This window comes from Siphateles boraxobius, unplaced genomic scaffold, assembly GCF_051911475.1.
Source record: "Siphateles boraxobius isolate OS27281-9 unplaced genomic scaffold, OSU_SipBor_1 24, whole genome shotgun sequence".
In the NCBI taxonomy this organism is placed as follows: Eukaryota; Metazoa; Chordata; class Actinopteri; order Cypriniformes; family Leuciscidae; genus Siphateles; species Siphateles boraxobius.
In genome coordinates, this window is record NW_027508855.1 from 6,722,982 (window position 1) to 6,750,608 (window position 27,627).

The following is a 27,627-nucleotide window of genomic DNA, read 5'->3' on the forward strand; positions in this document are numbered from 1 at the left end:
CCAGTCAGTTTATCAGAAACAGTGCAGAGGAAAGACTTTTCCCAAGGCAAAAAAGAAAAAAAATTCAATCCGTCTATTATATGTGTGTTTGTCTACATGTTGACATGCTTGTGTTTTCAGCATCATCTAATTGCGTATAAAAGATCATTATCACCCAGCAGATTATAATATTCCTACAGCCATCATACGCTAAACTGCTTATATACATAATCTTGGATGTGTGCGGTAAGAATTGTTGCCTGTTGTGAGATGTTGGAATGGTCGAGTGCCCTCTAATCCCTCTCCTAGACTCAGGATTAAGCCAGCCAGGGCCGAGAGGGAGGGTGGAGTTAAAAACAGAAGGTCTCATCACCCCCCATCATTGTCATTAGAAACACACACATGGCACACACCAGTCCCCCTCAAACTCCCCAGCGAACACTTGCACACTATATATTTCTAGTGAAGATTAAATTGCAATTGCTGACTGGGCAGACACTAAGAGGATATAGCAAGAACCCAGCCCCTGGTGCCCACGTGATTTCTGATGGGGTTCAGCGATGATGCCAATGGTCAGAGGGCAAATTTCATGAGTGCTCTATGGAGATGACAAATTGTGACGTGATATAAGAGATTGTTTCTTCAGTGACAGTTTTCAGAGAGTGTGAGAGTTGTTCTACGTTTGCTCCACTAACATATTCCTTGCTTTTATGGTATCTAATATCAAGGATGATAAAAGCAAGCCACCCTCATCCTCTTCCTATGGCTCTCCGAGACTCAGACTCCCTTGAGAAGCCCCATAATCCCCCAACGGTCCAAGCTGTCAGCAGCACTCAGATGTTTGCTACAGTAAATATGTCTCTGTTTGAATATGTCCCCCCCCCCCCCACCCCCCACAGCCCTACAAGCATCCTGACACTACTGTAATTTCTTCTCAACACTGGCAACAAGTTCCCCTTTGTTTAACGTTTGGCTCATGAGGCAAGCTGTCTGTAAGCCTTTCTATACTCTCCCAGCCGAACAATAGGGAAGCTATGCAGCCTCTCTTTTGTCTCGGTCTGTGCTCTTGTATTGTAATGCTACTTTATTTGTCCGCATAGCCTAACTCTCAGCTTGCACAGGCAAGATGCCCATCAATTCATTAACTTAATCTGTTTTTCATGAGCGAGCGAAGGAAGGCGGGAGGGAGGGAAGGAAGGAGTGTTGGAATCCGTAACGGTGTTGTGTTTTGTTTAAAATCATGCCAGGAGATTTGGATTGGTCATCGGCCAAATGTAGCCAGGAACGTGTTGAGTTGAACGGTGACAATCTGTGGAACTAACAAATGGGAGATAAATGGCAGACATCAAAGTGAAGAATGGGATGTTAAAACGCAGGGAGACTCTTTGAAAATGTGCACACGATAGCAAGTTGCTCATCAGAGAAGAGAGAGAAACTTAGTCTCACTCCAGACAGCCAGTAGTGTGTGTGTGTGTGTGTGTGTGTGTGTGTGTGTGTGTGTGTGTGTGTGTGTGTGTGTGTGTGTGTGTGTGTGTGTGTGTGTGTGTGTGTGTGTGTGTGTGTTGCGTGTTCGTGTATATTGCATCAGTGGATCAAGTGAATAATTCAGCTACTGCAGGCGTATGTTCCATTACCTCAACCCCTCTGACTTCAGTCTTCAGCCCCTGAGGTGACTGTACTGCAGCCATTAGCTTCTCCTCATCAGACACTTCCTCTTTAGGGTGTAGAGAGGTGAAGGTCTTCCCCATTAGATCCGTCCCTTTAGATTCATAAATTCGAAAGGCCAATTTGCGATAATGGTCCCTTAAAAATGATTGCGCAAATCAAGTATGTTGGTGTGAATTATTAACGGCGAGTTATGTCCGTGGATGAATAAGGAATGTTAAGTTAAGGGTGTATATCTGTGGCAGACTAAGAAGTTCTGAGAAGTGTCGATTTGTTTGAACTTGGCTTATGTAGGACACGGAGGTCACGCTTTGACACAGAATCCGGTCGCTTCGGGTGACTCTAACTGCAACAAATGAGGATTTGAATTGGAATGGGATTTTAGACCTACAACTAAATTGCGCTCCATGTCGGAGTCCTTATCACCTTGTCGAGGTTTATTTTGCGATAATGACTGTGGCTGACTATACATTATGCCAAATATTTCACATCTACACACTAAATTAATAAAAACTTGGACATGAAATATTGGCTATTATCTTAAAGCTTCTGCTATGAAAACATTTAAGATACAAAACAATCTGCAAAAAAACAATCGGCCAAGAAAGAGATGGAACATCGCTACAATATTACCGTAATATTAATACTGAAGTCCTCCAAAGTCATTTTTAATACAATAAATAACTGGGGCACAATAGTTGCATTTGTATGAAATGAGACGAGAGTCCACAGAGTGATACGAGAGTCTTGAAAGTTGTGCCACTATCTGATAAAGAGGTCTGATACACTGAGTTGCCATGGATGATGCAGCGGATCTCTAGACGGCACAATTGACCAATTAGAATCAAGAGACGCATAAACGGGTGAGTAGCCTACATTTCAGAGCAACATTTTAAAGAACATTTTCCTCATTCATGCATCATTGTCTTAGCCAGTTTCTGACAGCCTTAATACCAGAAGCTGTTCAGACATTTAATACTGTAAGAATTAGATGATATACAGTAATAGCTGGACCTATGTGTTAGTATGTGGTGATTTGAGATCAGTGTTTTCAAAGGCAAGTGTTTTGTACAAAAGTCTCTCTCAACATATCCGACATTAACATTTATTAGGTTCTGAAAACTAAATCAGCAGGAGAAATTATTTTGAGAGTTTGCCTCCGGCCATATGAGGATATTCTAATGTGTCATACAATAAACCAATGTAACATTAGATTCAATATCTTAATAGCTTTGTTAGAAGAGAGTGGGGGGAAAAAAAATCCAATTAAAATCAACTGATTGGCAGTCTTCTGTACTATGTTGATGGGAAAGCAGTTATATTTTGCACGATCGGTCTTATTAAGAGCTTTGATGAGAAATCTGCTTATTACTTGCTGATACAGATGAGATGGGCTCCAACTTTATTAGTCTCATAATAAAATTATAATACAGTCCCTTTGGCTTTATTTGGGTAATTTTGACAACCAGCTGAATTGATTCCATATACTAGATCTGATCATTTATTAGTGTACAAAACCTAGACCATCTAATTATATTACATTTTACTCATATTTTTGATAAGTAAGCTGTCAGGGTTTATAGTGTAATTATGTATGGAAAAAGGTACAGTATTCACTCTGTTGACTATGAGGAAATTGCAGCATTTCTATAAAACAGTGTAGTACAAAGAACAAAATTGTGGAAAAGAAACAGTGTAGATTGAATTATTAGTTTGATTGTGTGTGTGTGCTTGTGTACATGTGTATATGTGTGCATCAAAGAATGTGTGTGTGTAGAGAAGTTAGTGATCTTTTCCACTGCCATTTTTCAAGGTGACACGACTCGGCTCCTTCAGGGCTTTCTTTCCAATTCTTTTTGGGATTGAAATTATGATGAAGTAATTTTTTCCCAGAAAATTGCCTCTGTCACTTGTGGTATCTTTCTGTAAATTTCTCAAGTGTATTTTTCCTCTCTCTCTCTCTCTCTCTCTCTCTCTCTCTCTCTCTCTCTCTCTCTCTCTCTCTCTCTCTCTCTCTCTCTCTCTCTCTCTCTCTCTCTCTCTCTCTCTCTCTCTCTCTCTCTCTCTCTCTCTCTCTCTCTCTCTCTCTCTCTCTCTCTCTCTCTCTCTCTCTCTCTCTCTCTCTCCCCTCATTACCACAGCAAGGATTTTGTCTGAGATTCAGCATGTTGACATTTCACATGTAGATTTGCAAGGGGAGACAATTATTGAGTGAACTCTGATCTATATACCTTATGTTGATCAGTAATAAGAGATTCAAACACAAACTCCCCTTACGTTTATTAATAAGCATCATGTTCTGCAGGCCTATATAATACTAAATCAATTTCCCAGTAAAACATTCTCTTTTTTAAAAACACCTTGCTTGTTTCCAGAGTACAATATAAAGGCATGTGTCATTTGAGAGTTAAGGGGAATCCCTTTGAGAAATAGTGCCCTAATTTTTATTTTCAATGGAAAGTTATCCAATTATATTAAAGTTAACTTCCTGATGGTCGATTCAAGGACAAAGGAGTTGCACAAATATGCTTTAACCTTAAAACCAGGGATATCTTTCAACTCATTTAATGCTTCTATCTTTAGACCTCTGTCTTCTCTCAAAAATAATGACTAACAGTGAAGTGGTCTGACTAACAGTCCAGTTAGAGGAGAACTATGCACTTATGTGAAATAACATCACAATTTACGTTCTTGAGCTATTCTGTTTGACAGCAGTATGTCATAAAAGTAGACAAATGCAATGGAATAAAAATAAGAGAATACACAAGCTTTTCACAACAAGCATTAATAGTGCTACTCTTTCTTAAACCGTTGCAGTGCCAACAATGTTTACCTTATGTTTACCTTATTACCTATAGACACCTTATGGCTGCACCCATCTTTGGATCATTCATTTATTCCTGTAGGTCTGCTGTAAATCTGCAGCTCTGTAAAAATATAATACAGATCATAAGGTGAGTGTCAGAATGATTTTTAATTATGTTTATGATAAAATGATTGCATGTTGATTTCACAAAAGATGCGCACTTTAACCCATCAATTCCACTTCACAGGTTACATATATTTCTTTTTGCAACACTCAGCCCTTTCCTGAATAGCCAGGAAAAGCTTTTTGTTCAACAACAGTGCTGTCACTCCAGGACAGTGCTTTACAATCTCCAATGGGCTGGTCTAGTTTTATTGTCATGCTTGCTTTTTGTCATTACATCACAATTATGAGTTTGTTCATATAGGGGAAATGGAAAATAAAAAAGGGGGAAGGAAATGTAGGTCAGTGGTGATGTGCTCTGGGCAGTTAGTCTCTGCCTATCCCTGGATGGGTCTGTAGCTCAGTCTCTGTCTCCACCTCCCCCATAAACACACAGGCAGTGAGCAATTTCACACTCTCCTATAGCTATGTGCTGTTTAAACTGATGGCTCGTAGATTAACCTTAATGAAAAAGTGATTTAACATTTAGTATACTTATTTGCAGATTTATAGAAATATGAAGCCATATTATGCAATAAAAAAATCATAATAATACACACACACACACACACACATATATATATATATATATATATATATATATATATATATATTTATTTTTTGCACCATAGAGAAAACTTTTTTACAAACTGCTGCTCTTATTTGATTTGACATCTTACATTACACTGAAAAAAGAAAAGAAAAATCTTACTGCACATTAATCAAACATCTTTGCTGATCAGGTGAACTTCTCAAAGAAAACATCAGTGGGTCATTATGATATGTATAGTAGCTATATTATCTGGTTGCATGGCTTCTGTTTTATATTATACACTGTATTGGAGAGTCAAATGTCAGATATTAAAAAGACACTAGTTCCTTCATTTTTGTCTTCTTTTTTAAATGATAGGATATACAAAGTAGCCAATGATTTGTGTGTAGGAGGGGGATATTATGTATTGTAAGGTGGTTTGCTCTCTCTAGCAGGCAACATTGCTAAATGATAAAATATACATTTCACAATAACCAGTGTTTACGTCCTGCCATAAAGTTTGTTTGAAACTTGAATAGGCCACATGAAGGAACAAAAAGGCATGCACATATTTGTACTCCGTTATGCCCAACCATGCACAACATAATTCATGTGTCATATTCAGACTAGGCCTACAAGTAATGGCTATTTCTACAATTACTACTAACAGTAAAAGCAATCCATGAAAAGGTAAAACAAAAATGGATAATAACATGATAGGTAGAATAAGGTTTTTAAATTTTTTTCTGTTGACTTCAAAGCGCTGCTGTAAAACGAAGTCTGTGCATGAACTCAAAGCCCCGCGCCGCGCTCGCGTACGCGCAGACCGCACAGTGTCCGTATCTGCTCCATGCCTCTGAAGACGCTGGAAAGTGGGCGGAGCGAAAAAGTGTCAGCCCAATCCGGGCTGCTTTCAGCCTGCTGTGCGCTCTCCCCTGCGCTCACGGAGGCAGTGAAATCCTCCGTTGGGTATATGCGCTCGCAGATGTCATGTGAAAACCCGCATGCTGGCCTTACCGCACAACTGAAGAGTCCGAGCACCTCTTCACTCACTTCTGGAATGGTTTTGCACAGTTAGTCTCCCACTTTGACGAGACCAAACTTCACCACCGAGGATTTTGTTTTTTTTACTCTGGTTTATGTTTGTTTCTTCATGACTGAAACGTTCGGGATCGAGTCGCCACCACTATGCGAGGTAGGAATACAACTGTTTGTGACAGCTCATTTGAATAATGAAGTATAAGGGTGTCTTTTTAGTCTCATCCCAGAGACCATAGTCCATCATTCCTGGTTAATTCTGTCTGTTTCATAGTCATACTGAAGTGAAGTGACTCATATGCGATATATGATACAGAACTCTGCCAAATTAATGTGCACATGAATAAAAAAAAAAACGTGTTTTGGTCAGCTGTATTTTAAATTCAGGCGCTCGTAAGACATTCGAAGATAAATGAACCGCACATAACTCCCAGTCTCGTGTTTATGGAGTGCACGCGACTTCCTCAGACAGTTCACCTGAAACAACTTCACTCCAACTTTCCTAAAGAGTGGAAATGTATTTGTGAGCCTTAAGACTTCGCACTGAAAATGTACAATTATGTAGCCTATCGTACTCTGATCCTTGGGGTTTGTGTATGCGCATTTTATATGCATGTGAGAAATTGCTGCGTTTTTAGACTGTTGCAGGTTATCACATTTGGGAAACAGTTGTATCAAAACTTATTCGTGGTATTTTTGTAAGTGTTAAGGCAGACGGTCAGACCACCACTGTGTGGGTAAAGTAGTGTCTGCGATCTACTGACCCATTTCCGTCAGTCAGGCGCCGCTGCGCGCTGAAACCGTCGAAGTGCAGTAGCAATGTCCGCGCGAGCAGAGTTCACACACGCGTGGAGCAGCGCGCGCTTTGCCCATCCCACGCGCTCTTTTCGGACTTATTGCAGTTACACCTGAATGGATGAACGCAAAAGTGTTTATTGACCTTTTGTAAAGAAAACCGGCAGTTATGCTTCAATAATAAAGTACTAAAAGAACAGAAGAATGTGTCTTTTAATTTTAATTCAAAGTCAGAACACTTCCATTATTTGTCGTAGGATATTTTATGCTTTAAATTGTTACCTATGTTTTGCCATTTGTTATAATAGGCGTTTAAATTCCTATTTTAGATTATGAATGATAATTTGAAATAGATATATAAACCTTTTCTAAACATTTAAAGATCTAAGCTATATAATATTTACAGTTCGGAGACAGGTCTTTGTCATTAGACTGATAATAGGCCCTTCAGATTATTAAAAAAAATAAATGCAGATGTAGATGTAAAATACAGATTAAAAGATTCTGCTCATTGGCAACTGATTGATTCAAATGAATTATTCTGCTGTTATTTCGTTATTCGATTTTGGTTTCATAGTAAAATCTAAAAGCAAATACAGCACACAACTCACGCGCATGACATTAGCCTACACGAATCAACATATCAACATATTCTTTCCAATAGGCTGCGTCTTCACTTACAAGTAGCTAACATCTGTACGTTTCTAAGCAGCTTTTCCCCTCCGCTTATTCGTTGCAAGGAGGAAAAAAAGTGGAAACACGAAAAACTAATTTTTTTCCATCTCTGTGTCACAAGTTCACAACCTATACACGCCCCCAGAGCACCTCTCTGCTTCTCTCTTTCTGAGCCCCAGAGGACCGTGTCAGAAAGAATCACATCAGTATCTGGGGCCTCTCACGGAGCCCGACTCTCCGACATTGAATTCAGTCGTTGCGCGGGCATCACAATTTTAAAATAACAATTAAACTACTAGCTGTGATTTAATCTTCTTACAAACGAAATCGTCTTATACAATATTAAATTATTGTTTTGTTCATTGCATGGGCATTGTGTTCAGAAATACGAACCAGATAGCATATAGGTTTTAGACTGGATTTGTCTTTGTCAATTTCAGTGTCAGGACGGAAATAATTGCTATTTGTTTTAATCAGTGATTTGATTAATCATTTTTTTTTTTAGTTTTTTTTTTACCGTTTGCATTTCTGCCTTACATTTTGTGTGGCTCAATCGCCCGACAGAGAAACATTTTAGTCGATATAATGAGAAAAATAAAACTGCATAAATCTTTCACTGATTTGATATATAGTAAAAGTGACACATAGTTATTAATTATTTCTACTTAATAGTGGGTGTTGATTACCACACACTGAATCCGTACGTTTGTTTATAATGAATGTATCTGTCTGTTGATTCCACCTTTGAGCTGATTATGGACGTGCACAACTGTTAGGCAGCAAGCTTTTTCTTAAAGGGCCAGTTCATCAAAAAGAAGAGTAAATTAAAAAAAAAATCATCATTTACTCCCCTTCATGTTGTTCCAAACCTAAATAACTTTTTTGTTTTGTTTTGGTGCTACACAAAATATATTATGAAAGTCTTAGTCACTTTTTGTGTTTTGTTTTTTTGCTTAATTTCTCCGTACAATCAAAGTACTGGGGACTGAGGGTGTCATTTTACCTAACTTCTCTTTTCATTGAATAAATAAAGTCATATGATATATGCTATGATGAAATTTTACTTTTTTGGTAAAAGTTTGAAGTGTTTGGCAACAGCTATGATTTTATTTATATTAAATTAATCTTAAAACATCTATTTTGTTTAATATTTACAGATTTTTTGTCAATATTAATTGTACAAAAATAGTTTTTATAAGAGGTAGAAAATGATTAAGTACTAAAACTTTATGGTAACACATCATTAGTGCACTTGTTTGTTGTTTTTCTGTTTGTGGGTGTCATTTGTGTACACAGAGATGTGCCCTATTGGTCAAAACAATTATCAGTTTCCTTTATTGATCAGAGATGAGCTTGCAGTGTCTTCCAATGCATATATCTGATGGACTGTGGTACTCAATCTAGTAACTCTAGCTCTACATCCGCTCCAAACCTCGTCTTCTCCATTACAGTGTGCAGAGCTGCTTCAGGGCTGGTGTTAGTTTTCCCACAACTCTGTCACACGCAGATCACATTAAAACTTTGTTTGCACACACACACACACACACACACACACAAACAGCACTAGAAGTTTTAATTTTTTGACCCGCGTTTTGGTCGGTTGTCTTTAAAGCACAGGAACATATCTGGCCTCTGTTTACTTCATATCTGACCATGATTTTCACAAATGCCTCTGAGCTGCGTTGCTTTGTTGCTTTGTCCATGCTCATTTCAGTGCTTGCTGCACCCCTGAAACTCTGAGCCACAGACACAAAGAGAGACAGTTACGCATGAACTGCTAATGCCAATAGCTTTTAGCATCACATTGGCTTTTGGAGTGAGAGGCCATCTCTCCATCGACCTGCTTGACGTTGTGTGGCTCAGCGTGTGAAAGAGTAGGATCAATATGCATGGCCCACTCCACCATAAGCTTTATTCCTACTGTAAACTAACATAAATCATGTGTATAGATATTATAGCTGTGTGAAGTGCAGGATCCAGTCGACAGATCTTTTGTCCCATGAACGTACTGTATGTGTGTGTGTGTATATATATATATATATATATATATATATATATAGCTTACCAATGTGTTATTTGTTTTGGTCCTTTTAAATGTGTTTTTCATATTGCAGTTTGGAGGCAGATCAATAAGCACAGCATTGTTTGTTTGACTGACACCATACACATGACAACATCACAGACATGGATTATGCATTGCAAACTGTTCCAAATCTCTAACCAGGCAGTAGGCCAACATACACTTAAGTAAAACTATCAATAACCAGCTGTTACCGCTACATCCAATGTGTTCAGTGAAATTTAAAAATACAAATCAAATCTTAAATTTATATCTGACTGTGAAACTGCAGGAGAGGGTCTGTCAGATTTTTCAGTTTAAAGCTCAGGTTTATATAGGTGCTAATATGATCTGGTCAATTGTTTATAGTAGCTGCTAGTCTTTGGTTGGTTGACTAATGGCTTGCTCTTATGTAACCTGAGAAAGATTACACAAAGAAAACCAAGATATGTAATCCCCAAAAGTGAGGCAGAAACAGAGTTGCACAGCCAGCACAAAACTAATCCTATAAGTATGTGTTCTGTTTTCGATCTATTTTACTCTAATTTTTATCTGCGTTTAGAATTTAAATAAAAAAAAATCTGGATGCAACGTAATTGTATTGTGCATACTGAGATCAGAGGTGAACTTTACTTTCTAGGTGACTACATAACACCAACCAGATAGTGTATTGACATCTATTTCCGAGTGTGACCATGTCAGCTTTTGTCCCCTGTAATGTTTTTGTGAACACATCTTGGTATCGACTAGAGTCTAGAGACTTGTTTGAGATTGTTGAGTTTGCATGAGAGAGAAGCTCTGAGAAAGACTGAATTGTAAGGCTAAACATGTCCATTTAATGTTTTCATTTAGGCCTCCCTGCAGTACTTCTGCATGTTTTCTCTGCTTTGCTGCGTTTCGGTTTTATTAGTTCTCTTCGACTGGTCTCGCCCTTCACTAGGTGTTCATTCATTCAGTAATGTGTGCTTTGGATAGTGACACCTGGGGCTTTTGATATGGTGCAGAAGGGGACCTGACACCACTGGGACCGTTCCTCTACATAACAGGGATGTTGCATTCTGAGCTTACGATACTGGGGGGTTCTGTAAGGTTTTTAAAATGGAGCTGGTTATATCCCAAAGCCAGTTCAGCGTGATATATATTGTCCAGAAAGCAACTTTCCGCTGTAAGGCTTACTGTTCTACCTCTGGCACGGAGGAAGGAGAAAATTTGTTTTTCGCTTTAGAAAGAATTAAAACATAGTTATGTAACACAGAAATCGGATCTAAATTGAAGCTCTCTCTCTCTCACACAGTTAGTTTCCACTTCTTTCACTTTCAGTTGCATCAGAAAATTAGTTTGCACAGACTTGTTTGGTCATAAACAGACATGTCCATGGAAAGGTCCATAGAAAAGAGACCACTGCAAATGCTTATATCATTATAAATTATATTATCCGCATAATTTGTGTGACAATTTGAATTTCTAAGGAATTATTAATACTTGCTGCAGCACTCAATGCCAAAAAATTGCTTTTTTAATTAACAACCTGTTAATGCAGAATCTTACATATTTCCGGCTCATTTATAAAAAAAAATAAAAAAAATAAAAAAAACGTATTCCCATTTTTTATTTTCAGTGGGGTCTCTTTTAAACCTCCCTGTATAGAAATCTCATTAGCTTAGATCCATTGCACCTCCAGTCCTCCTGTGTGCTTAAAGACTCCTGACTGCATGCACACGCTTACACAGTGAACTGTTTGAACCAGATTTTTAAAGCATGCTAATGTGATTATATCTGTTTTAAAAAGCCTGTAGGAAAATTACATTAGGAACGGCATTGAGTGTAAAGAGGAAACGTCGAACAAAAGGTGTGTAACAGAATAACTGTTTGTGCGAGCTTTTGAAACAGAGGCCCTTAAAGAGATTTAGATGAAGAGCAAGAGTGATCTTAGAGAAAGCTTAAGACAGATAAGGATACTGAGATAGAGTGTTCAAGGGAGATGAACGAGACAGAGCGAAAGAGAGAGACAGCGCTCTCAGGTGAAGAGAGGCCCTTAGATTGTGATCAATTTGCTTCTTACAGAGAGGGGCTCCTGGGGACACTTTGGGGAAGGACCTTGTTACATGGAATTAAATTGTGGCCTAAGGCAAGCTATTACCATCACGTCCTGAGAGGGAAGCCGTAAAGAGACATGCAGAACACACACACATACACACACTACGAGATACCAACATTTACGGAACAGGCATTCTGATGATTATCAGGGCAATTTATAACTATAAATCTATATTTAGCTGCTGTCAGCACCAGCCTTTTCCATAGCATGTAATGTGTTACAAAAATGCCATAAACCAATAAATAAGAATGCACAGATATTTTAAAAAGGCAATAATCAGAGGCATGTCAGCTACAGGAGGCACTCAAGAATTACCATGAGTTTTAAAAAATATTAATATTCTAATTTGAGAGAGAATATTTTCAACCCTGATCATATTTTAAAAAATATATATATAATGTAACACCTGTTACTTTAAAGAATGCCACATTAAGCATTTTTTTTAAGTTATCCAACAAAACATTTTGCACAATGTATTGTTTCTGATTCATTCAATTAAATAGCCCCTTATCTAAAGTCATCCCTTCTGCATTACAGTGTATCCATATACTTTCTTTTACCAATCATGTAGGATTATGTAATTCTGAAGAGTGAGAGAGGACACTGTCCAAACATCCAGATATGACACGGCTATGCTACCCTTAGGCTGAGTGACTTACTAACCCACTTTAACAGTTTACACACACACACACACACACACACACACACACACACACACACACACACACACATACACACACACACACACACACACACACACACACACACACACACACACACACACACACACACACACACACACACACACACACACACACAAAAGTGTCTAAAAGGAAAGTTCAAAGGTTGATGAGGTCAACTAGTTTGTGTTGGTGGAGGCCAGGTAGGTCATAAAGGTCAGACTTATGGAGCACCAGTCCTTTTGTGGCTAGTAAACGGTTACACTCACATGATCAGAACTGACTTCCATGCAGTTTCTTAATTCTGTTTCTTTTTTCTAAGTTCCAGCAATTCAGTTTTGTGAAATTTTCTGAGATAAAAGATGCAGCTGTTCACACCGACAGCGATAAAATCACGGGTGGTCACTGAGTCTTTGTACTGTTTGCTAGTGCTGTAATGGTTCCTTCTTGACTGCTGTATCTCACTGTATTTGTATGTGCTTTTCACCTCTTAGGGAGACACAACAGGTAAATAGGGTAACAACAAAAATAATATTGAAATATGAGATATTGCTATGAAACTTTGCCAAGTTATTGCATCGCTATCATTTTTTGATAACAAATTCCCCCAAAACATGTTAATACAAAATATTAGACAAAGTATTTTAAAAGGTATTTTTGCAACGTTTACGCACAATGTGTAAGAAAGAGAGAATTAAATATTACATTCAGGAATTACATTTTCATTTACAATTTTATATGTCAAAATGCTAAAAACACTAATTTTGGTTAAATGCTTTTTATGTACTAGCACTACTAATTCATACATACAAATAAATTCAATTAAACTTTTTCAGCATTTTATTTAAATGTTTGAGTAAAAAAAAGTATTGCGGTTGCCACATAAATATTAAGCAGAGCAACTCTTTTTAACATTCATAAGAAGTCAGCCAAAACAGCATATTAGAATAATAAGTGATGCTGAATTTTATAACTGTAATTGTATTTCACAGTTGTTTTTACTGTGTTATTAATCAATTCAGCCCCAGTGAGCATAAGAGACTTCTTTCAGTAGAGTAGTTTCTGGTATCTTAATACTTGCTGTAACTAACTGCAATAATGAAATTCAGTATTGTAGCATACATTAACTTGTTTAAAACGCAGAGTATGTAGTATAGAGAGTTCTGTAGGTTCAGATATATGTTGTTTTATATGGTTCAAATGTTGGATGCATGCCAGCGTGTCCCCTTCTGTAGCCTAATTGAGGCGGCCAATCACATCTCAGATCAAAGATGCCTGAGTCTGGCACAGCTGATGACAAGCCAATGGGGAAATGCCTGCAGCCTCATCAACAAATACTTATCGGAGAAATAATCCCAGCAAACTCTGTCACACACTGTGGCGGAGCAAGATGATTTGGGAATGTTGCACATACAGTAGACTAGAGAGCACTTTTTAACTGTCTTACTCTTTCATTCACACGTGTATGAAGATGCAAAAAAACAGTATAATTGAGATACTATTATAGTTTTTATTAATATTTTGAATTTGTTTTTAATTTTAATATTAAAGTTTTTGTTATTTTGTAGTGTTTTGTCATTTTTAATTATGTTTAAATATGTCAAAAATGTTTTTATAAATTTTTATTTCAGGTATAGTTATTTTAGTATATCAAGTTAAATGAAATGAGAAATGTTGCCTTGGCCCATGGGCGTAATTTGCAGGGGGAGATAAGGTGATGTATCAATATATACCACGATTAATGGAAACAGAATTATTAATCAGATGTATACATTGCTCATTCAGAGCTTTTATAAGAGTTAAGTTCCCGTCTGAACTGAACGGACTAAGCTCAATATGACTGAAGCCCGGTTTATTTACATGGGTGGTGCGTGAATCACTGTATCATGTGCGTACGTTCAACAGCGCTCTCCAAAAGTGTGATAAGATTTGTGCTAGCTTCTCTTATCGCAACCCATTTGAATTCTATTGAGAATTTACAACTTTAAAACGCTATGGAGAAAGTAAAACGTGATCTGAAACTGCTACGTAAACTAAAAAAAAAAACTGATGAAAAGAGGAGAAAACATCACATAAACAATTTCAATATTAGAAAATGTAAAGTTAGTTTTTGCATAAATAAAATATTTTGCAAATAAAGTTTGACTTCCCATGGCACTTTGAAGTAGAAATTTATGTCCAACTGATACTGTTCCAGGTGCTTAAATAATATAAAATATGTTGTATGTTCTAATTGTTTAAAAGGCTATTACTTTTTTGCAGTTATGTTATCAACCAACTTAGCATGTGTGGATGGTATCACAAAAGACCATTTTGCAAAAATAAATAAAGAAATAAAGAAACAAATAAATATCATTAGGGAGTATGCCCTGGGATCCTGCTAACACGGGTCACTTCTACTTTTTTATGGTTTTAGTTTCGGTTAACTATAATGATGAATGGGGTTACGGGTATTATTACCCATAATGAAACCGTCTTTGTTTGACATAACATAAATGAAAGTGTCAGAGGACTATCGGAAGCTGAGAGGTCAGTGATAAAGTTAGCCTGTACTATCATACAAAGTTTTACACAGCAGACTGAAAAGATCAATAGTGCAAGCAAGTGGCACTGATAGCTGCACCAAAATGGCCTGAAATGTTTGTTTCTTTGTGAATCAAGGAGATGCAGAGCAATTGCATTCTGATGGAATATTAAACAATCCTGGGTTTCACAACCATATACGCTAATTATTAGCTCATTTACATGATTTACTAGAACCCAAATGCTAAGGATTTCATGTCAAGGATTATATCATTGAGCAACGCGACTGCCCGGAAGATTAGTTATGCTGTAGGGGGTTCATACGGATGGATTGGGAAGTTCGGCTTGTTAGGCCTGGTGTATGGTAAAGAAGCTAATCTCTTGCAAACTTGAAGACTTCATACGTGATATTTAAGTAATGATATTGCAGGAGGTCAGATACATATATCTGAATATTTTAAAGCACTGGGTGGAATATCTCTTCTATTTCCCTGTGGAATTGTCCTAATTATTTTCTTAGCAATACACAGTGGGATCAGTGTTAGAATCAGAATGCTAATGTTGCTGACAGTGAAAGCTGTTTAGTATCTAAGTGCCCAGGGCCTTCATCTCGGAGTCCTTCCCTGAAGGAAATGATGTAAAACATGGATGAACACCACATGCTGTCGCAGGCTGCCCCTCTGCAACCACTTCCCCCTAGGCCTCTGTCAATCTGGACAATGTGCCACCTAATGGTGACAAGGTGGAGTTACAGCTACCCTCTCACCCCAGCTCACCCCCAAACCTTCAAAAACACATGCACATTTGTCTGCGATGGACAATCTCAGGCATTCTGAGTATGATTGCGTCCTCTAATATTTGTCTGTATTAAAGAGACATGGATTGTTGACATGCTCACAAGTGTGAGAGCTGAAGATAATCTCCCACCTACACGATGTATTAGTATCACTGTTTAGCATATCCCAAAAAGGCTTTGGAATATCATTGGGCCAGATGCCAAATGACAAAACAACATCTTATCATATGCATACAGGCAAGATTTACAACAAAGACTTCAAATGGCCTTCCATCTGCAGGCTAAAATTAAAAGACGGTGACATTATCAGCATATTCACCTGAAGGAATGCTGCAAACAAGGTTTGCAGATATCATTTGAGGCCACTGATAAATAAGATCATCATCTCATCAAACTAATACACAAATACAGTAAAACACGCACAGGCAGAAATCAGAAGGAAGCTGTTGGTACAATACTGTTAAGTTACATCTCTATCACTTTATTATTTTCAAGACAGCACAAGTGATGGTGTTATCATTTAAATTATGAATTACAAAATGATTGCATTGTTGGCTGTCTTGGTACACATCTGTCACCCAGACAGCTGGTATCGACAGCAAATATTTATCAGTGTTCTCCAGCGTGTAAGGGTGTGCATGCGTGATGATAAATTAAGTTGCAAGGGTACTCATATCCACTTTAATGAAGCTAATTAAAGAACTATTTAGAGAGAGAAGGAACTACACTTGGGACAGAAAAGAGCTTCATATCATTAGGAATCAATTATACAATCCGTGCGTGTGTGTGTGTGTGTGTGTGTGTGTGTGTGTGTGTGTGTGTGTGTGTGTGTGTGTGTGTGTGTGTGTGTGTGTGTGTGTGTGTGTGTGTGTGTGTGTGTGTGTGTGTGTGTGTCTCTCTCTTTTTTCACTCACACACAAATTAAAGTAATAGTTTGTTTAAAAATTATGAAAATACCATACTGTTGTTACAAACCTATTTGACTTTCTTGCTTCTGTTAAACATATACAGTAAAAAAGTAAATATTAAAGAACATCTTGGCCACTCGTCTCCATATACACTCTTAAAAAATAAAGGTTCCAAAAGATTTTATTTTCATTTATTTTTTGCAGTGATACCAATTAGAAGAACCATTTTTGGTTGCCAAAGGAACCTTCATGCTTTATTCTGCATGACCATATTCTACATCCCTAAATCTTACCCAATACCTGAACTTAACAACTACCTTACTAAATATTAATAAGCAGTAATTATTGAGGCAAAAGTCATAGTTAATAGTTAGAATTGAATTATAATCTAAAGTGTGACCAAAGGTTCTACATGGAACCATCAATGCCAATAAAGAACCTTCTTTTTTAAGAGTGTAATGAGTAAATAAGGTTGTGAATAAGTGAATAATGTTGTTATTGTACAATCGTTATTGGATGGCTTTAAAAGACTTTGAATATAGCACATGATTCATATGAACTTGTTTATGGTAATTTTTTTATGTTACAGTCCCATTGTCTATGAGGGTGAGTAAACAATGACAGAACATTCATTTTTCAGATGTACAGTATATAGCAACATTGTTGATGCAATATACACACAAAACATTTTCTCCTTATGAATCTTTTAGTTCCCACTCAGTAACTTGAGTGTGCTAAGCTGCTGTCGCTGACTGTGAGACTAGCATGTGTGTGGTATTCGGCAGCTCCTGTCTGTCCTCGACTAAGCCTGCAGGGCTGAGCTCTTCTTAACCATGGAATCGCCAGCGCTGCACTCCCTCTCTTACGTAACCCTCTGATAGGTCTAACCCTTATGCGTAACCGCGGACAGGTGCAAGGAGCCTATACAGCCTACAAGAACAACCACAAGCTTTTCTTTTTCTTTAAATAATAGCGTCGTTTATGAATATATAACGTGTGTACACTAATTCTGATTCCTTGGTTCAGCACTGATGCATTTTGAAAGGTGTAGTTAAATAGAAAATGAATTTGCAAATCTGTAATGGTTTTAGCAACACTAAGATGTTAACATTTAAAGAGGTAGTTAAATCCGGCGCTAACATCCCTCTAGGTTTTTCTATTTACATATTTCATCTCGTCCTTTTAGGTTTTTAATCCTTTAAGGAAGTAAAATCTGTATAGGTACCACAATGACAAATGTGCAGCATTGCTGTATTGGTAGGGATGGCGATGACATCATGTCCTGTTGGAATGTCATGGTGGTGTGGATGATTGCTCTGACAGGCAGACTATACAGGCCTCCTACCCATAAACCCAGGGAGGCTGTGGTCGTCCTGGCAACAGTGACACAGACACGGACGTCTCCTTATTTCATATGACAGGTCTACACACACAGGCCCTGTGGCCATTCTCACACAAACAGACTCATCCAATATATTCATTCAGACCAAACACTGTCATATGCAACACACAAAATGTTTAAACACACATTAACTGAATATTTCTCAACTTTCATCTGTACATCATTCGTTTAGCTAGCATGTAGATCCAAATTTTGTCTTGATAATAGTAACTAAACTAACACAACATCAACACGCGCAGCATGGCATATTTTATCGGTGGTCAATACTGCCATGGCCGAGCGATCCAGCGCCCTGCTTTTAACGGGCTATAAATAACTTGATGTCTGTCGTGTGCCGTTTAAAGTTAAACGAGTATTTTATAACACCGTTTTGTGTCTGATTGCATTCACAACAGGTTCAAGTCTCTGTGCTTGTTTGACCCAGTTTGGCTCTGGCACTGGTCAAAGTGGGTCATGAGAGGAACCGGTCCAGTGTTCTGAGTCTGGGGCCAATCTCACAGAACTCACAGTCCTTGTTACCACACACAAAGCCTGAAGATTTAAGTACCAGGACATAAAACATCATGCTGTTTTGCAATGACCTTAAAAGCAAGGACAGGGTGTGCTACTTTTTCTTTTTGAAAAACTATCACATGTTTTAATGTGAACCACAGTCCCTGCAGATGATAGTATTAGCGCCTCAAGATGAAATGCAGTGATAACAGAGTAATTGATCTATCTGAAGAGCCCTTAAAGTGTACATAACTCATTCTGTAATGGAGTCAAATTAAAACACTCAGGAGCATTCATAAGTTACAATTAAGCAGAATTGTTTCAGTTTTGATGCAAAGCAGGTCGTCTATGTAAAATTGGAACAGTAAGGAATATTTCTTTAATTTGCCATCTATCTATCTATCTATCTATCTATCTATCTATCTATCTATCTATCTATCTATCTATCTATCTATCTGTCTGTCTGTCTGTCTGTCTGTCTGTCTGTCTGTCTGTCTATCTATCTATCTATCTATCTATCTATCTATCTATCTATCTATCTATCTATCTATCTATCTATCTATCTGTGAGTAAAAATAGTAAAAGGTAATTTGGCAATTTGCCCAAAAAAAGACAAAATATAAAATTAAATAAAAATTAAAATAAAAAAATGTAATTACAAATATTGTAATAATTTTTTACCTTAGGTCTATCACTGCATAATTCATCGAAATGAAAATGTTTGATAAAAATAGCTTACTTTCGTAATATAACTATTGTAATGTAAAATTAAAAAAAATATTAGATATAAATATTAAAATTTAAATAAAGGTCATAAATGGAACATTTCAAAAATGGAACATTTTGCATCCATCAGCATTGACCTATCCCAGTATAACACTAAAGTGTTTTTTTCCTTGTGAAAAATGTAGATACAGTTGTCAATACTGCTTCAATTTTCATACAGAGGGGTAAACTCAAGGTGACATTGCCATGGATACGACCTTGTGTGTGCTTCCTGTAGCTGAGGGTCATTGGGGGCAAACACCGACCCCCATACCAAAGAAACACAATGGCTTAAAACTAGTGGGCTTGACTGAGACAGGAAGAGCTACTACAGCCCAGACAAGTTAACGTGTATGTGTGTGTTAATCCCATTACATTGCTAACAGTGAGTATGCACCTTTACAACAAACATAACATTTTCGTATGTGAAATAGATTTTGCACAAAAGTACATATTCAGTCATGAAACGTGTATATTATTCACAGTATGAATACAAGATACACACTGGCCAACATGTAATACATAGAGTCAGTCTCTCTGAGTTATATTCTCACCGTCAGATTAGCAGCACACACACACATAACTAGATATGCACTCACACTTCCAAACCTCTTGAGCTTCATTCTGCGGTCTCAAGTCAGGTGTGTATTTGCGTCAACATTGCTTCTGTCTAAAAATGAAGACAGATGTTGTAGGTAAGAAAACATTTCAGGTTTAAAAAGGTCTTAGTTTGTTTTGCTGTTTAAAACGTTCACTTCACGTTTAAGCAAGTACAGTAACATTTAATTTAGCACTAATATCTTATTGTTTCATTTTGTTTTATGTATTGTCTTATTCTTTAATTCAGTTTCATGTAAACTGTGATGCAGAGCCGGAACTAAACAACTCGCAAGTGAGGAAGAAATGTTATAATTTTAATCTAGAATCATAGCTCAAATGCATATTTTCAATGCTGAACTGATTTAATCTAAAGCAAAAATGTGTGTAAACTAATACTGCAGTTAAACCTCAGCTTAAACTACTTATTATTGACATTATTAATTTTGTGATCATTTTTGGTGAGTTATATTAATGCATGCAGTGATGGATCTGGCATGGAACTCGCATTGTAGTGGTCTCTACTTCTAAACCATATTAGAATTGCATCTGAGACTGCTGTTGTAATGTATTTCTTTCATTTAGCTAGGTGCGTATACTAATTGGGAGTTCATAAAGGGGGAATATATATATATATGTATGTGTGTGTGTGTGTGTGTATATATATATAAATGCAAATGTACAAGAATAAAAGTGACCTATAAGAGTGGAAGAGAAATATACCATTTGTTCTTTTTTGTAAAATTGTCATTATAGGCAGATGTGAATTTGCTTTTGAGTGCAAGAAAGATTAATTGAGAATTGCTGCATCAGATAAGCCAGTTGAGAGCAGGGGAACAAGCATGTGTAGAAATAATTTAGGATTAGATTGGGTGGCTAATCTCTTTATTGTGAGTGTGCCGTCTCAGCAGGGAGATGGGTTTCTCTCTCTGTGTTCCTCTCCCTTGCTCTTTCTCTCTCTTAAAGGTTTTCTTTCTCCTTTTATCTTTTCTTTTACATTTCCTAGTCCCACGTGCAAGCGATGGAAAGGTTGGAGCTGAGCCTCACGGCCATGTATTTGTATTTGGTTCCTCATTAAACAACTTGCTCCAGCCTTTTCCTTGTACATGTGCAAGGTTTTTCATAAAGGCAATCTCTCAAACACTATGCTTACGATGGATAATAGAAATAGAGGTGACAAAAGCACAACTGAGAATCCACTCTGGTCTACTGGTGAACCTGAGAGAATACTAGACTTTGAATGGCCTCTCTTGTGTTTTTCTTTCTGTCTTCCAAGAACCATAGATTACAAAATGTCAAAGTGTCTTGACAAAAATGTAAAAGGCACATCCCTATCCATTTTAAAAGTTATCACTCATAGAACGATGGTGGTCAAGTGAGGAGCCCTGATGTACAGTCTTTATCAAGGGAACAAGGGCATATAGTTATGTAACTGTATTTTTTTTGTTCATTTTTGTCTGTTTTTTAGCCCAAATTGAAGTCATACCATGCAAAATCTGTGGAGACAAGTCATCAGGCATCCACTATGGAGTCATCACGTGTGAAGGCTGTAAGGTCAGTGAAAGATATGCCTTTTTCTGTACATTTGTTAGTCATTCATGTGATTCAGCCATCCATGGACTTTTGGTCATACACTGCAAACATTTACATTAATCAGTCAATAAGTCAGTTTAGTGTTGAATTGATTCATGCAGTTCAGTAACAGTGTCGATGTTGCAAATCATCATCAAAAAAAAAATCATGTAATCATTTCTGCCACTCTTTTTGTTTTAGACAGTGTAGATATGATTTATCTGCATGTAACGTATCTAAATCTTCTATTGTTGTTGTTGTGCTCTCTGTAGGGTTTCTTTAGGCGCAGTCAACAGAACAACGCCTCCTACTCCTGTCCCCGTCAGCGCAACTGCCTAATTGACCGAACAAACCGCAACCGCTGCCAGCACTGTCGGCTCCAAAAGTGCCTGGCTTTGGGCATGTCCCGGGATGGTGAGAGATTTCACATCAGGGTTCCTACACATATTCCATTTCAAAATTCCATACTTTTCCAGAATCTAATTTTCCAAACCTCTCTGTAGATTTTTCAGACCATATTTAACATTATTGGTTCATACAGCCTCATTTTCAGCATTATATTTGGGATAGTACAGTTATCTTTTTTTTTTTTCATTCGTTTTCTCAAAGGGTTAACATGCACTTGATAACTGCGTTAACCACAGAATAAACTGAAAACGCTTTATAACCTGCATACATTCACCTCTGACACATTGGTTTGATACTGTTAACGTGGTTTGATGTTGCACGGTCACCAAAAAACAAAGTACAGTCTGAATTAAATGATAGTTTGCTCCTTTATCTGTTGCAATTGAGCAAAAAATATTTTAGTGAAGATCAAAAGAGACTTGCTTATGGTAAAGAAAACAGTTGTGCATAATTCTCAGTTTTGCATGATCTCTAAACTTTTTACATGAAAACACTTATTTTTATTGAAATTCTTTATTTTATATTTTAGAAAACTGAATAGGGCCAATAGTCTAGAAACACAATTAATTTTCCATACTCTGCTTTTCCATACTTCTCCATCCTGGAAATTCCATACTTTTCCGAATAGCATAAGAACTATGCTAATAATCTTATTGATAGCTTTAAAACCTGCACTAATCTCATTTGTTTTCTTTCGCCTTCCCCCAACAGCTGTTAAGTTTGGCCGCATGTCCAAGAAACAGAGAGACTCCTTGTACGCAGAGGTTCAAAAACACCAGCAGAGGCTGCAGGAGCAGCGGCAGCAGCAGACGGGCGAAGCGGAGGCCCTCGCTCGTGTTTACTCCTCCAGCCTCACCAACGGCCTCAGCACCCTCAACCATGAAATCGGAGCGACATACGCCAATGGTCACATTATAGACATGCCCAAGGGTCAGACGAACGGCGCTCCTGGAGGTTACTATGGCATGGACTCCACACAGGCCAGCCCGGATCAGTCTGGACTGGACATGACTGGACTGAAGCAGATCAAGCAGGAACCCATATATGATCTCACCCCTGTACCCAACCTTTTCACCTACGGCTCCTATCAAGATAGCCAGCTAGCACCTGGAGTGTCTATGGGGGAATTAGGTACGACTAATAGTGAAGCCAGTTGGAAATTTGGCCCCCCGATGGTTCATGGATGTATTTCTAGCAAGCAAATTTACCTTGTTTGCATGAAATCTAATATCTAATATTTGATTTTCCTTACATTGCACTGTATTTAAAACTCAACTGCAGTCATTCCCATCTGCTTTTCTCTTTACCAGACCGAATTGCACAGAACATCATAAAGTCCCACCTGGAGACGTGTCAGTACACAGCGGAAGAGCTTCAGCAGCTAGCCTGGCAGACGCACTCCTATGAAGAGGTCAAGATGTACCAAAGCAAGGTGCGAGGTCACTCTCTCAATGAGCAAATACCTCAGTTTACATGCTAAACACTTCTGCTGTCCCCATACCCCCCTCATGACGCCTAGTTCTCAGTCGCACATTCATTTACATGCTTTTACACCTGGTGCTGACTCTCTCACCCTTTCAGTCCTCTTTGCTCGTACTTCGTTCCCTCTTCATAGTCAGATTGCACGCTTGAGATCAGAGTTCATTAGAGTATCTCAGCCCCCTGGAGCTGATCCTATCCAGCTTTCGCACTGATATGGAGAAAAAGAGAAAGCAAGAGAGCTAACGGATTTAGCTAACGAACACTCAAAGCACAATAGGGGAGGGTGCCAGACGCACTACAAGCCTTCTTCATTTCCCTGTGTCAAATGGATTATGGGTAATTACCGAGAAGCCCTTTGAAATAGTGCCTATGAAGATTCGCTATACAGGGAGAGAATTGCAGAGCTCACAAAAGCAATTTGCTGATATCACATTTTCAGTATTCTGTGTGCTCTGTAAGGATGATTCATAAATGGGAAACTACAGATTCTGCCTTTTTTGTTGTGATTTTTCATGATGAGCACAGAAAATTTCAATCATTACTTTTTAAAACTAAATTAAAGAGTAAAAGTGTACTCTTCTTGTTTAATTTAGCTTTTATCCAGAAGAGTGCAGAAAATTCTATATTTATTTATTATTTTTTCACCTCATTAATCGGAAGAGTGGAGAAATGACTGCAGAAAAATCTGCTTTGCCATCACGGGAATAAATTACATTTAAAGTATATTCAAATAAAAAAAGATGTTTGAAATTGCAACAATATTTCAAAATATTACTGTTTTCACTGTATTTTTGATCAAATAAATGCAGCCTTGGTGAGCATAAGAGTCTACTTTAAAATGAGTAATTACTGCAATTATTAACAGAGAAAAAAAGTTTCCCAGAAGCATGTAATAATTTCTCCTGAACAAAAAAGATGACACGCTTACCTATGAGGCCTATTTGTGTGTGTTTCAGACACGGGACGTGTTGTGGCAGCAGTGTGCTATGCAGATAACTCATGCCATTCAGTATGTGGTCGAGTTTGCTAAGCACATCACTGGCTTCATGGAGCTTTGCCAGAACGACCAGATATTGCTGCTGAAATCAGGTAAAGAACAGACCATGATATATACTCTATTACACACTGATTAAAACTTTAGTACTGTAAATACAAATTTTGTGATTCAAATTGGCCTACTTAAAGCTTTTCTCTCAAACTCAGGTTGTCTGGAGGTAGTGCTGGTCAGAATGTGCCGGGCATTCAACCCTCTCAACAACATGGTTCTGTTTGAGGGGAAATATGGAGGCATGCAGATATTTAAAGCTCTAGGTACCACTATTTCCCATGCTCAATCATTTACGACATTACAAAATGTAAATGCTATAAATATAGTTTAGCATCATGTTAACAAAAACAACTGAATTAATTGTAAATTATTAGTGATAATTTAAGCATGGATTCTAATATAGTTACCTCCTGCAGGTTGTGACGACCTGGTCAGTGCGGTGTTTGACTTTGCCAAGAGTTTGTGTTCACTGCAGTTAACGGAAGAGGAGATCGCCCTTTTTTCTGCTGCGGTGCTCATTTCTACAGGTCAGACCTGACTACAAAACTGACAAGTATCTTAGTTGGAACATAAAGATGTGCTCATTGAGTATTAATGTGGTCAAATCAACATTTAGTACTTACCCTAACCCTGACCTACATATCATAGCACACACACCAGCAGATATTTATATATATAATTATTTTGCATTTCTAGACCGGCCTTGGTTAATGGAGCCCAGGAAAGTGCAGAAGCTACAAGAGAAAATCTACTTAGCCCTGCAGCACATCATGCAAAAGAACCATCTGGACGAGGACGCCCTGGCCAAGGTAGGACGTCTCAAGTGACCATGACACAGTTCAGACAGTAATTGATCACGACTTAAATAGATGCGGTTTTATCATGTTTAGGCATGTGACCCTTATTCCACTGTACCCGTCTTTGTTTTCGCAGCTGATTAGCCGGATCCCTACGCTGTCGGCTCTGTGCACTCTCCACACGGAGGAGCTTCAGGCCTTCCAGCAGCTCCACCCAGAGACCGTTAACATGCTCTTTCCTCCTCTCTATAAGGAGCTCTTCAATCCCGACGCCGTTGGGGTCATGCCCAAATGACCGGACATGTTTACCCCACTTCTACGTCTTTCATTTAACAATCGACAGGCTGTCCCTGGAAGGTTTTGCAGAAGATGTACACCGTGTCGCTGCATCCGCAGATTTTGGAGCCACAACAACAACAAACTCTAGGAATGTTCTGCACTTCAAAAGTCCAACTCAATTTCACCGGTACAGTCATAAGAATGTATATATGCGGCAGCAGCAAAAGGCGCCTTCAGTTTGACAAGAAATGTACAGACTTTAGGGCAATTTAAGCTGTCTTTAAATTGGGTAAGTTAATTTGATTAATTTGATTTCTCTCTTTTTTATATAAAATATTGTTATATTGAAATGAGAAGGTGGGGAGTGCATTCAAAAATGATAATGTAGTCACTTCTTTAGTACAAAGCGGTATTCCAGTATTAAATTTTGTTCTGTTAATATTTTAGTAATAATTTAACAACGGTGGCCTGAAAGGCCCGTACCTTGTCAATGTAATTTTTCGTATTTGTTTTTGTAGTTTTACCTGTACATAATATGTGAAATTGAAACTGGTATAAGGTTAACGAGGGACTAACTTTGTTTGGTCACGTTTAAAAGCCTTGTCTGGGCTATGTAGATATGTATAAACAGCACCACATTAATCCTACCACTAAGGATTTTTGAAGTGGAAAAATAATTGATAATGATTATTTTCCATACGAAAATATAGAGATATATATTTTACAAAAATTGAATGGCTGATTACCATCTTGTCAGTCATAGCTGCAATAACAGTTTCTGTAACTGCTGAAAAACAATCCAGTCAAATGTGACATTATGGGAAGCCCTCAGAACTACTTCGAATCTATAATCCCGTTTGCTCTTAATGCCTCAAATGCTGTTCTTACTGCCAAAAATAAAACAGCACTAGTGTATGTGAAGCTGCAGCCCTCTGTCTGTGAAGGCATAAATAGCTAAGCTCTATCCTTTACTGCCGTTCTATATGAAGTGTACTGAACTTTTTTTCTGCTGCCTTTATAGTAGATTCTCTGATTTGAGCAATAATTTCTAATCTGTCATTAAGTGCCCAGGTCAGACTGGGTCTGTGGTATTCTTAACCATATGCTAATTGTAAAGTACTCATCCTTATTTTGAACATCAATTTATTTACATATTTATTAGATATTGAAGTATTTTCTGTGTTTGGCAATACTTAATTTAAGGTGAATATCTGAAGACATCTAAAAATTATTTTAAAAAATTGAAAGATAACAATCATGGGATTTAAGCAATCATTTAGAGCATTGTCCAATTCAAAGACATTCTTTCAGGAATTCCATTGCGATTTTTAATCATAATTTGGAACTAATCCTATTTTATCATAATCAAATAGAATTTCTACACACACACAAAAAAAAAGATCCTACTGGATAAATGGAAAATTTTCATGTTTTTATCTATTTATGTATTTATTTTATTTATTTTGGGGGGAGAAATTGCTTAATTGTGAATAAAAATAATTCGGATTAGGTGATTGTCTTGGATTTTAACAGGTTAAGAATACATTTTAGGAAAGCAAATTTAATTATGACAGCATTAACAGTCATTCTTAAGCACAGAGATGTTTTCAATACACTGAACATCCTTAAACTGCTGTAATCCACTGTTAAACGACTTTGTAAAAGCTTAATGTAAGTGATAATAATGACAATCATCTTTGAGTACTCATATTGCAGTATAGAACCACGAATGCAGCTACGGTAGGAAGATTGGCAGTTCAATTGGAGGAATTCTGAAAGGGCAATTTGGGTTTGGACCCTTTTGGTCCAAACATAAATCTCATAAAATACCATCTCTTACCACCAGGTGGAGATACTAAGAGCGCTTTTTCCCTTCTCTTGGCATGTACAGGATGTAAAGCCATATGTCAGTTTCAAAAGGAAAAAAAAACATAAATACACAAGCTAGGACATTCGGTTACACCGATCACTGAATTTTTTGTACATCTTGATGCATTTATATTGTGAAATGCACTTGAAAGCACTTAACTACTGTATGAAGGATTAATAACTAAAGATCTATGGTATTA

The 27,627-nt window shown here is 37.6% G+C and overlaps 1 protein-coding gene across 2 annotated transcripts; it reads left to right on the forward strand.

Moving 5' to 3' along the window:
* Window positions 1-6,083: 6,083 nt before the first annotated feature.
* rorb (RAR-related orphan receptor B) lies at window positions 6,084-27,488 on the forward strand. Of its 2 annotated transcripts, none has more exons than XM_077241040.1 (10): window positions 6,084-6,339; window positions 21,441-21,526; window positions 21,817-21,958; window positions 22,664-23,083; window positions 23,263-23,384; window positions 24,391-24,523; window positions 24,638-24,745; window positions 24,899-25,009; window positions 25,179-25,291; window positions 25,416-27,488. In XM_077241040.1, the coding sequence occupies exons 1-10, from the start codon at window positions 6,333-6,335 to the stop codon at window positions 25,572-25,574; spliced, it is 1,401 nt and encodes a 466-aa protein (XP_077097155.1). In that variant the 5' UTR covers window positions 6,084-6,332; the 3' UTR covers window positions 25,575-27,488. The 2 variants fall into 2 exon arrangements, with proteins under 2 accessions (XP_077097155.1, XP_077097154.1); XM_077241039.1 differs by lacking the exon at window positions 6,084-6,339 and adding an exon at window positions 19,954-20,070.
* The last annotated feature ends 139 nt before the right edge of the window (window positions 27,489-27,627 follow it).

Excerpts from the sequence above, each read along its gene's own strand:
- rorb (XM_077241039.1), top strand. Across the intron at positions 21,527-21,816 it reads TCACGTGTGAAGGCTGTAAG|GGTTTCTTTAGGCGCAGTCA; the intron begins GTCAGTGAAAGA and ends TGCTCTCTGTAG. Across the intron at positions 24,524-24,637 it reads GATATTGCTGCTGAAATCAG|GTTGTCTGGAGGTAGTGCTG; the intron begins GTAAAGAACAGA and ends TCTCAAACTCAG.